Here is a 12,104-nt window from a genome sequence, read left to right on the forward strand (position 1 = left end):
ACTTCGAGAGGCTAAGGCAGGAGGATTGCTTGAGCCCAGGAGTTTGAGACCTATGCAACATAAGGAGACCCTGTCTCTACAAAAAATTTTAAATTTTTTAAATTAGCCAGGTGTGGTGGTGTACAACTGTAGTCCTAGCTAATCAGGAGGGTGAAGCAGGAGGATCTCTCAAGCCCAGGAGTTGGAGGCTTCAGTGAGCTGTAATCGCACCACTGCACTCCATCCTAAGCGACAGCCCCACTATACGTCCAGGCTGTATGATACAGCTTATTATCCTAGACTTCAAACTTGTACAGCATGTTACTGTACTGAATACTGTAGGCAGTTGGAACACAATGGTAAGTATTTGTGTGTCTAAACATATCTAAACATAGAAAAGATACAGTAAAAATATGATATTATAATCTTAGGGGACCACTGTCATATGCGATCCATCATTGAAATGATACCATGCAGTACATGACTATTTTAGTATGGTAGGTGGGAAGGGAAAAGTGGTTTGTGTTTAGGGATGGAATGTGAACATAAGCTTCTCAAGCACTGTTACTAATAGAAATATGCTATATGTGATAATCATGGAAGTAATAGGGTGGAATGTTATACTCTATAGTCTAATTAATTTCTTGTATGCCAATTGAGAGAATCAAGCTATATATGTTTGCTAAGTAATAAGTAGGGGTACTATACGTTCATTTGTTTTCCTTTGGCACTTGACTGTGATTGTAGAGCATCTCTTTTATTAATAGTTAACAGAGTTATAGTAATTGTCTAAAGCTAATTTTTTGCATAAACAGAAAAAATAATCTGATAGCACAAAAGTAATCCAGAATTTCTTAGTTTATTGTTAAATGTTTCTGTTCTCAAAATGTTTACCTTTTATCAGAGAATGTGTGTTTTCCAAGTCAGTGTCATTTAAAAATGAAATGATGGGCCGGGCGCAGTGGCTCACGCCTGTAATCCTAGCACTCTGGGAGGCCGAGGCGGGTGGATTGTTTGAGCTCAGGAGTTCGAAACCAGCCTGAGCAAGAGCGAGACCCCGTCTCTACTAAAAATACAAAGAAATTAATTGGACAACTAAAAATATATAGAAAAAATTAGCCGGGCATGGTGGCGCATGCCTGTAGTCCCAGCTACTCGGGAGGCTGAGGCAGGAGGATCGCTTGAGCCCAGGAGTTTGAGGTTGCTGTGAGCTAGGCTGATGCCACGGCACTCTAGCCCGAGCAACACAGTGAGACTCTGTCTAAAAAAAAAAAAAAAAAAAATGAAATGATGACCTTTCTTAATAGCTATTCATCTATTTGGGGAGCAATATCATTATATATTCTTTTTGGAGTCTTTAAAGAGGCTTAAATATTGAGTTTCTGTTTTTAGCAACGAATCCCTCCTCCACACTTCCTCTTAGACTTTGTGTAGTTTTAAAAGTAATAGCATAATATTTTGGGGAAAAGAGGAGAGGCAACAACTTCAGAGGAGGGAGATTTTAATAAGGCAGTAGTATGACAGAGTAGTTAAAACCGCGTGCCCTGGAATGAGACCGTATGGGTTCACATTCCAGTTCCTTCATGTGTTGGGAGCAACTTTAAGTGCTGTCTCAATCCTTTTGCCTTGCTTTCTTCTTGGAACATGGAGATAACAATATGTAACTCAGACAGTTTTCATGAAGACTGAATGAGCTAATATATATGAAATATTCCAAATATGAAATATGTCTGGTACATAGTAAGTGCTCAGTAAATGCCACTATTAATAAAATAATAGTAGAACAGGCAACCTCGAGGTACTGGTACAGAGCCTGTATAACCATAAGGAAAGTGATGAATGCCTTTATTATGGGGGTGGGAATGAAAAGAATTTTTGAGGTTCTAAAAGGAATTTTAAACTAGCAAGTAATCTGATGCTTGACTTAAAAATACTCAAATTATTACACTATAGTATTCTTCACGGTATTATCTGGATTCCCAGGTTAGAGAGATGAGGAGGGAAAGGTAGAGGATAATTTCTCTTTGATTTTTCCCTAATATTGTATTGATAAAAAAAAAAAAACAGTTTATGTAGAGAACGAATAGAAGCACACGTACACACTCAGTCAGGGCTTCTGCTGTAGGCGAACACCCATGCAGCCAAGAATGATATGTAAACTGCCATGAAGGGAGGTGTGCTGATGAAGGCTGGGAGCCATCACTAGCAGCTTGTTCAGATCTCTGAACCCTGCCTGGTAGGCAGAGCCCCATGAAGCAGGAGAACAGTCTCTTAAGTCCTAGTTGGCAACACTAAGAAAGCTCTTTTCAGTCAGCCTATTTCATCTTCTGCACAAACGATGGCTTCTTATGATCAAGAACATTTTCTGTTTTGCTCATCACTATATCCCAAAACCTAGCTGAAGCATCTGGCAAATAGTTCTTCCTCAGTAAATATTTGTTGAATAAATAAATGAGGTAAAATTCCCTTCCTTCTTTTATAGAAAAATATATACTCCTCTACCTATTCTCCTTTGCTCTTTCAAGATTGCTATGGTGGTTTATTATAATGTGATTTACTATGGACAAGGAGCATATTCCAAGAGAGGATCTATATTGTCAGGAGAGAAAACTGTTATTGTTTTGCTCACTTCTAATTTTTGAGGGTTTATTGTTTAAAACTGTAGTCCTCAACAAGAAAGTTGGTTTTAGTATTAAATGTTATTATAGGAGCTGAGTTCTATAAAGCAAAGAATAGAATAGAATAAATGGATTTACATTTTTTTCTTTCATTGTAGACCAGTGATTGATCTTTAGCAGTGCAGATACATAGCTTCTATTGATGGCCATTCTTGCTGGATTGAGAATGTATTCAAATTGCTTATTTTTATTGATCTCATGGGTTTTGACAACAAATGAATGTAATTGAGGAATTTTGGAAAACTAAATTCTTTTAAAGCTCCTTTCTTTCTTATAATTGAACATAAATTTAAAATTTTTTCTAGGCAAAATATAGCAATTTTTTGTTTTTCAGAATAACTGAAAAGGGAAGTAGTAATTATAAATCATTACATGCAAAACAAGAGTGATTAGGGCTTTTCTTCCCAAAAAACTAGTGGTCGAGGCCCAGTGAAGTTAAAACACCTGTTCGTATAGCCAAGGTCAAGTCAGTCACCTCCCATCCAAGCCTCAACTGAAAAGTACAGTGGATTGAGAAAAGTAAATCTTACAATGCTGTTGAAAGCTACTCTTCCCCCAAGAGGGCACATGCTGTGGTCCCGCAGTCTGTTAGAGGGAGGGGCCTATGGAGCAGTGCTCACTTACCCCCGCCACAGCAGCAGGTGCGACTGTGGACTCTTGTCCCAGGTGCCATGCCTGAGCTTTGTATACCCAGCCCAATTATTTACCTCCAGACAAGCACTGGAAACTTGACCAAAGACTCTCTGATTTGGAGTCTTCTGAATTCATGATTTCAGCGGGATCAAATTGAAATCAAACATTCTCTTCCCTTTTCACAGTCTTACAGATCAAGAATTCTACTGACTTTTTAATGGACTTTGTTTCTTTGAAAAGTAGAAGGGATGTTTAGAAATTTCCCAGAATGTGAAGGTTTATTTTAACATGGACATCCTGACACAAAATTTAACAAATTTCTTTCTCATTTACTTTGTTAAAATACTTTTTATTTGGCTATTTTATTTGGCCTTACAGCCATATAAGAAGTATAAGTTGTTTGGCCATTATATTAATGGCCTATAACTTGTCAGGATATGTTTAAGCTTTGATAGAGTTTGTTTTTCTTTAGTTCTCCAGGGGACTTAGTTGGATTTTGCCTTTAATCTTGCAGCACCCACAGATCCAGAAGAAATCTCAGTATATCAAATACCTTTGCTGTGATGATGTGAGGACTCTGCATCAGTGGGTCAACGGGATCCGCATCGCAAAGGTAGGTTTTCTTTGGATGTGATGAATGGAATAATGAGGTGTTTGATGGTATAATTTTGATTGTCACAACAGTTATTCTGATTGTTTCATGTTCATAATTTTGCCACTGTTGAGTTTTCTGAGGCCCAAGTTTCATGTTTTAAATGTTGTCTTTTCTCCTTGTTGATAGGGATAAAGCTTTTAATAGTTGGTATCCAGGGAATAATACTGCTGGCAAAAGCTTGTGTAGTGTCAAAGTGATTTATTTTGGCTTTGGAGAACGCATTATGTGATTCTGACATAGCAGAGTTTAGCCAAAGCAAAATAAATTTTTAAATTACTTTAGGTCATGATCATTTACCAACCATATTTTGAACAGTATCCTAAAAAGTGCTGAGAAGCTGGCCCTGAACCAAGAATTTGGGATGGGAAAAAATACGTTTATATTTGTAATGAACATATGAATCATGAACAATGAACAATTGAATCAAGTCAATTGTTGACTTCATGCAGCCCCTCTAAAAATGAGGAAAAATAAGAATAGGTTAAAATTTACTGGTATTAAAAGAATTTTTATAGTATGATAAGTATTAATTTTAATTCAAATTTTAATTGTTATGAATCAGTAAACAAAAAATGTGTCCCCCTTTCTACCTCATCCTTCTGTATCATACCCAGTAAAGTAAAGATGTCACCATTTACTCCTTTTGTTTAGTATGGGAAGCAGCTCTACATGAACTATCAAGAAGCCTTGAAGAGAACAGAGTCAGCTTATGATTGGACTTCCTTATCCAGCTCCAGCATTAAATCAGGATCCAGTTCTTCCAGCATCCCAGGTAGTTCAAAATGCTTCAAAGCACTATTTTCCTGCCAGTATGGAAGTCTCTATAGAGGCTGATAGGTAGACCTGGAAATTTCAGCTTGATTATTGAAAACCAGGGCCACATCTAATTTTTAAATTACAATCAATAGATGCTTTGTTTGTTTGTTTTTGAGACAGGGTCTTACACTGTCACCCAGGCTGGAGCACAGTGGCATCATCATAGCTCACTGCAGCCTCCAACTCTTGGGCTCAAGTGATCCTCCTGAGTAGCTAGGAGTGCAGGCACATGCTACCACACCCTGCTGACTTTTAAAAATTTTTTTAATTTTTTTGTAGAGAAAGGGTCTTGCTGTGTTGCCCAGGCTGGTCTCAAACTCCTGGCCTTAAGCAGTCCTCCCACCTTGGCCTCCCAAAGTGCTGGGATTATAGGTGCGATCCACTGTACCTGGTCTGATTTTTTTGTTTCTAATTGCTAGAGGGAACAATATCATGGGCTAGTTCACAAATGCATTTGAAATGAAAAATCAGTATATAGACTTATAAAGCCAAGATTCATGTTATTTATAAAGTTTATTCAAAACTCACACATACAGCCGAAAAACAACTACTGATGCATAATTTGGGGTAAAAAGTTTCTTGGAGAGAGTCTTTATACTCAAAATCCATGACGAGGCCGGGCACGGTGGCTCATGCCTGTAATCCTAGCTCTCTGGGAGGCCGAGGCGGGCGGATTGTTTAAGCTCAGGAGTTCGAAACCAGCCTGAGCAAGAGCGAGACCCCGTCTCTACTAAAATTAGAAAGAAATTAATTGGACAACTAAAAATATATAGAAAAAATTAGCCGGGCATGGTGGCGCATGCCTGTAGTCCCAGCTACTTGGGAGGCTGAGGCAGGAGGATCGCTTGAGCCCAGCAATTGGAGGTTGCTGTGAGCTAGGATAACGCCACGGCACTCTAGCCCGGGCAACACAGTGAGACTCTGTCTCAAAAAAAAAAAAAAAAAACCCCATGACGAAGCTGCCTTCCTTCCCCACAGGTTTCCTGACATTTCAGGGGAATGGAAATAACTAGAACTAGTTCAGTATAACAGTTAGAGAAAGCCGTTCAAGTCATCAGACTTTCTAAAATTTTCACAGGAAATCAGTGATACTCAAAAGGTGCTTATTTTCAGATTCACACATCCTTTAAGCTAGTGTACTGTGATTACTTCTTAAGATAAATGCTTTTTTCACTTCAGAATGTTCCATGAATGAGATCTTTGTCATCTAAAAGCAGAATTTTTTAATTGTTCTCACACCATATATGGTGAAAGAAATAATTACTTTAAGTAGTATTTGATTAAAAAGTTATATGACTCAATAATTAAGTAAAAACAAATTATTATACATGCACGGGTTTGTGTGTGTATATATATGTATATTTCCTAGTTTTGTCCACTGAGAGGGCCTAGAAGCAGTGATACCCAGTAACAATGAGAAAACCCAGTGCCTAGATCGTGGTTTCTAATACTACTCTCCAGAAAAAGGAACCAGGGCTCTTACGGAAATTGTGGACTGATGATAGGGCTATCGCAGAGAATATATACAAGATAAGCCTGGAGCCTCTTGCAATGGCAGAAAGTAAGAAAGTGATCAAAAAAAAAAAACAAGATGGGAGTTTGTCAAAGGGACACAGGATCCAACCTGAAAGAGTTCCAGTGGCCAAAGCTGAGCAATACAATAAAAAATGTAGTAAAGGATTATAACCCAAATTATAAAATAAATATCCATGAGTCACTGATACAAATTATTGGATAAATACTGGGAAGAAGAAACAACCTTCCTGTACAGATTTCTAAATGATTAAGACACTTTGCCCTCAAGGAGGTAGAACTCAACTCCACACTCCTCAAGTGTGGACTGTGCATAGTGACTTGCTTTCAACTGGGGGGGGATGGGCACCTTCACAGTGGAAAAACCTTACAAACACTGCCTCCGCCAGGTGATCATTATCATCAGTAATAAGTCATATTGATGACAGATACCCTTGATATAATGTGATGAGAATGGCTTTTTTTCTCTGTAGTCTTCCTCCCCAAATCCCATGACCTCAGATGATTAATGAAGAGGAAAGCATCAGACAAACCAAAACTGAGAGACAGTCTGCAAAATACCTGACCAGTACTCCCCAAAACTGTCAAAGTCATCAAAAACAGGAAAGTCTGAGAAACTGCTGTGGGTGACATGACGACTGTTATGTGGTATCCTGGATCAGAAAATGGACATTAGGGAAACACTAGTAAAATCCAAATGAAGTGTGGAGTTTAGTTAATAGTAATGTACCAATGTCATTTCCTGAGTTGTGACAAATGTCCTGTTATAGTAAGGTAGCTTGTTAATTGGGGTAAACTAAAGAGAAGTAATATTAAAAGAGGACACTTTTGACCCAAGGAGAAATTCTTTAAAACCAAGCATATTGCTAAATAATGGGATAAACTAGATACCAGGTATGTACAAATTCTGTGCTAAAACTGTTCTAATATTCTGATATTCAAATACCTAATCTGTAAATACCTAAAACTATTCTAAGATAAAACATTTATTAAACTGGGGGGGGTGGGGTGGGGTGGGGAGGGAACCCTTCCAGAACATGGATTAGGATAGGCAAGGTAAGAGTAGCAAGTAGGAAAAGTATGTAGGAAAAGGAAATTAAGGGATAGAAGATTGAGAAAAGATGAATAATGTTTTTTTAATTTTTTAATGATATTTTTGAAAAATTTCTATAGTACTTACGTCAGGCGCTTTCACACACTATGATGTGTTATAGGTTTAGTGCCTTTCCCTGTGCCAACATCATTCATATAGTTTGTGTAAAGTATTAAGCAGACTTTTTAATATATATCATAAAATCATATATTGAAGAGAGCTCAAGGATTCATGTGTTCCAGCCTCCTGTCTTGTAAACTGTTGTTCAGGATATTAAATAGGGATAATAAATGAGGCTAGTGAAGTTGTAACTTTTAAAAAACTACTCAGCTATTATGTGATCAAGAAAGAAGAAAACAGAGTAGGTTTTATCTTATGTTGCTTGTATTTTTGCCCTAAGGATATTGTCTTAACTGTCTCCAAAAGAGTTTGGGTTTAGGATTTCCTTGTGGCTATTATCTTTGACTACTTTGGCTAACTTGGCTGACTTGCTGGCTTAATATCACAGTCTAGTGATATCCACACATCACAGAGTAGATCAGATCAGTTTTAACATTTGAGTCTCCACTAGATGCCAGGCATCAACTTAGGTGCATCCACATGGTTACCTTACCTAATCAGGAGTCCAGTGAAATAATCTTGTCAGATCCCTCAGCTCAGATGTCAGTCAGAGACACACTGTGTCCTCACGGCCTTTCCCACCAAGGCTCGCTCCCCTGGAGACTTTCCCGTGCCTTGCCCAGGAGGCCAAGGACATAGCACGGCTGCTGCCCTATGGGGCCAATACTTAAATCCCTAGGAAACACACTTCGCACTAGGGGGTTGAATTCTAAGTATTGTTCATTGCTAGGGAAAAGGAGATAATCATCAATTATAGATCTGAATTCCTAAGTTACAACTCTGGGAATGGCCTGGAGCAGAGGGTATTAAAAATGCTGATTCTCAAAGTAATGAAGACATGATTGAAAAAAATTCAGACCTCCACTGATGGTTCATTTATTCTTGTTTGGAGCAAATTTCACACAATCATGAAATCAGGTTGTCAAGATACAACTAACGTTATAGGAGTCCTTTATTGTAATTATCAGTCTCTCATGGTGAACTATTTAAAAAGAATCCAAAATTTCCTAGTAACCCCAAGCAAGGAAAGTTTCTAGTGGAAAATACAGGCAATGTTTATAATGAAATGAGTAAAAGTAACTTGTTGCTATCCAACATAGCTGCAGTCCCCAACCCCCAGGCCTGAGCGGTATTGTCAGTGGCTTTCCAGGAGCTGGGCTGCACAGCAGGAGGTGAGCGAGGAAAGCTTCATCTGTATTTACAGCTGTTCCCCATGGCTCACATCACTGCGTAACTTCCGCCTCCTGTCAGATCGGCAGCAGCATTAGATTCTCATAGGAGCACGAACCCTGCTGTAAACTGCACATGCGAGGTATTGATTGCATGTTCCTTACGAGAATCTGATGCCTAATGATCTGAGGTGGAGCTGAGGCAGTGATGCTAGCGCTGGGGAGCAGCTGCAAATACAGATTATCATGAGCAGAGAGGTTTGACTGCACAATAAATGCAATGTGCTTGAATCATCCTGAAACCATTCCCCCCACCCCAACCCCGGTCTATGGAAAAATTGTCTTCCATGAAACCAGTACCTGGTGCCAAAAAGGTTGGAGACCACTGCTATATAGCATTTGACCTGTGTAAAAAGATCTATGTAAATGTTCATATTCCTACTATCAGAATAGTGACTCATTTAATCCTATTTTTTAAAAACTATTTTAAACAGAGTCTCAGTCAAATCACTCCAATCAGTCTGACAGTGGAGTTTCCGACACTCAGCCAGCAGGACACATTCGTTCCCAGAGCATCGTGAGCTCTATCTTCTCCGAAGCCTGGAAGCGAGGCACTCAGTTGGAAGAGTCCAACAAGGTAACACACTCGTTTTAATTTACGTAGAAGAATCTGTGGTATTCTATGGGTTTAACTTGTTGTTCTTTTATTCCTTTATTAAGAATCTTATTTGGCTCTATTTTCAGACTTCTTTCTCAGATCTTCACCCTTCCTTTTGTAACAGGTAAAGCTGTCTCAGACCTATCGATTTGACTTCCCCTTGGAAATATTTGCAAATTGGCTCTAATGACCTAAGATCTCAAAAATAAACAAACAAAAAAAACCCCGGCAATTTAACTCTTTTGTCAGTGGCTCAAACTTTTCAGAAATAACAATTTCCTCGTTTGCACTCTTAATTTGATGATACACCACCAACTAGTGCCAATGCCCTAAATATGTTCCAGAGAAGCTGCTTACAGTTATTTCTTTATCTATTAGTAATTTAATTCATTCAGACTCATTCCTTATCTTCTTTCTTTGGTGCTTTTTTGCATTTCTCTGGCATTGACGAATTTTCTCAAATTATCCTTTATGTGGAAGACTAAATTCAAATCAGTCCCCGTAAAATTTTGGATTTCTGAGCCTTGCATAGTAGATTGTTCAGTGACACTGAAGATAACTATAATTATTGCAAGATTATAATTAGAAAAATAGAGTGGTTCTTTAGCTGAGTTAAGACATAGTAGTCCTCTATCAAACGGTCTCTGCAGTTGTGCAGCCAAGGGTATGTCCTGGCTGTTGTCATTCCAGTGTGCAAGAGCTTAGTTCATCATTGAGGAAGAGTGGCACATCTGGCCTATTTTGTTTTTACCCAATAATTTTGATTTTTGCTGTTCTTGTGGTCTGACTCACTTACACAGGTACATTCACGGATGAGTATTAAATGGACATTTTCCCTCAGTTTATTCCTTAACTGTGTATGTGGTTGATTAACTGGTCTTTGGGAGGACGGAGGAGCCATTAGTGGCTCCAGTGTGGGGTGAGGCACTTTGCTTCAGAAGTGAGTGTTTGAGAATTAGTTCTAATGATCTAAAGTCTCAAAACACTGACAATTTAATTCCTTTATCAATTAGTCAAACTTTAAGAGTAATTCTCCTTTCCCCCGTTTAATCAATTTGGATGTAGCTAGTACTCTAAAAATGTACTAGAGAAGCTGCTTTACATAACTCAGATGTCAACGGAAAAACCCTTTGCCTCACCAAGTTATGAATGGTGAGATCCACGTGCAATTTTAAGTTATAAAACTACTTAATTGTTATATGTAAGGCCAAGGAAAACAAAGACCCAAACATTCTGTGATTAAGAAGCCAAGTCCATCATTGCACAAAGTGTTTCAGAAAGATTAAAAACCCTGCCGTGTGGCAGTGACGACTTGAGTCTCGATCATACTGTGTATTTCTTCTCCTGTTACCTCAGTCTCAGGTGCCACATGAGAAGGCCGGCACAGCTAAGGCCTGCACCCCTGAAGCAGCCAACACAGGGTCAAGTTAAGGTCAGGGGCTGTTCTCTGGAAACACATTAACCTGAGTGACTCCTATAACCAAATCTTACAGACTAATGCTTTTACCTTGATGGTGTAATTTTTAAGGAGACATGTGAGTGTCCTGATGGGCATTAGAATTGTGCCCTATAATGAGCCTTCTAGTCCACTAACAAACATTCTCGATTCTAATTAGATGTCAAATGTAATTGAAAACAAATGGTTTATGTTGGATCCTCAGAGTTTGTTCAAAGAGCCTAAAAGATGCAGCCAAATTTACCCGGGGGTCCTTTCTTCCTCTCTTCAAAAGTACTTAAATCACCATCATGCATAATTAGCTCCATAAAGTAAACGACCAGATGTGGTCATTTCGGCAACGATGCAGTACCCAGATGGGTTCGTCAGCAGCTTGTTGGCAAACCCTGCCTCCCATTTCCTGATACATTTCCTTATTCTAGCCTACCATAGTTTCTTCTTATTTTCTTCTGGCTTTTTCTGTATGATACTTTTGTGATCTTTTGCCATAATGTTTACAAAGCATTTCTTTATGTATTTTCCAGTAAAACAAATGTAAAGAATGCCCCCCTTTACCTGCATTGCTGGACTGTGCATGTTGGATGCAAGTGTCTCACCTGAACACAAGTGTGTGTGTCAAGCTCATTCATTCCTGTGTGACTGTGCACGCCTGCTCAACATTTTCATGCTCTCATGTGTCAGCTTGCTAGCATCAAAAAGCTGTCCTCACTCTTCAGGAGGCCCTCTACCAGCACCCTCAAACCCAGTACGGCATCTGCTTGATGTGGATGCAGTCATGGACGGAAGGTGAACTTGAGCCGTCACATCTCCCCTTGCCCACGTCCAGCGCTCGGGGCCTTCCACAGAGGCTTCCCTCTTAGGGCAGGGTGTGAGAAAGTCATACAGCCAAGGTCAGAAATCATACATCCTGTCACCATCCAGACAGCTTTTGCACTGGGAAGTTTTTCCTAGGTGGTTAGGCAGTCTAGCTATTCGAGAATACTGTTGGGTAAAACAAATTTTCTCTGTGTCCTTGTTGCCCAGATAATCAGATTTTAGCCTTCCTGACGCTGTCCATCTTTATGATCACCACCAGCTGCTGCTTCCTTTTCATGCATGTCCCAGACTCCTTGCTTCTTACTTTTACACAATCAAAGCTTACCTCTGTAACTGTTTTGTTTGTTGTTTTTTTTCTCTCTCCCACCCCCCTTTATACTCTTTTTAGGCCAGAATGGAGTCTGTGAATCGGCCCTACACTTCACTTGTGCCCCCTTTATCCCCACAACCTAAGATAGTCACCCCTTACACTGCTTCACAGCCTTCCCCACCCCTCCC

The 12,104-nt window shown here is 39.3% G+C and overlaps 1 protein-coding gene across 3 annotated transcripts in view; it reads left to right on the top strand.

The window, feature by feature from the left end:
* Positions 1 to 12,031, top strand: part of RAPH1 (Ras association (RalGDS/AF-6) and pleckstrin homology domains 1) — a 98,868-nt gene extending 86,837 nt beyond the window's left edge. Inside the window, exons 12-15 of one of the 3 annotated variants that reach the window (XM_012655545.1) lie at positions 3,805 to 3,903; positions 4,597 to 4,717; positions 9,171 to 9,313; positions 11,315 to 12,031. In XM_012655545.1, the coding sequence (XP_012510999.1) occupies positions 3,805 to 3,903; positions 4,597 to 4,717; positions 9,171 to 9,313; positions 11,315 to 11,317 (366 nt within the window). In that variant the 3' untranslated portion in view covers positions 11,318 to 12,031. Of the gene's footprint in view, positions 1 to 3,804; positions 3,904 to 4,596; positions 4,718 to 6,767; positions 7,183 to 9,170; positions 9,314 to 9,420; positions 9,483 to 11,314 lie in introns of those variants that run through there. The other 2 variants (XM_012655537.1, XM_012655552.1) reach the window with 2 other exon arrangements.
* Positions 12,032 to 12,104: the final 73 nt, after the last annotated feature.

This window comes from Propithecus coquereli, unplaced genomic scaffold (assembly GCF_000956105.1).
Source record: "Propithecus coquereli isolate 6110/MARCELLA unplaced genomic scaffold, Pcoq_1.0 Scaffold113, whole genome shotgun sequence".
Lineage (NCBI taxonomy): Eukaryota > Metazoa > Chordata > Mammalia > Primates > Indriidae > Propithecus > Propithecus coquereli.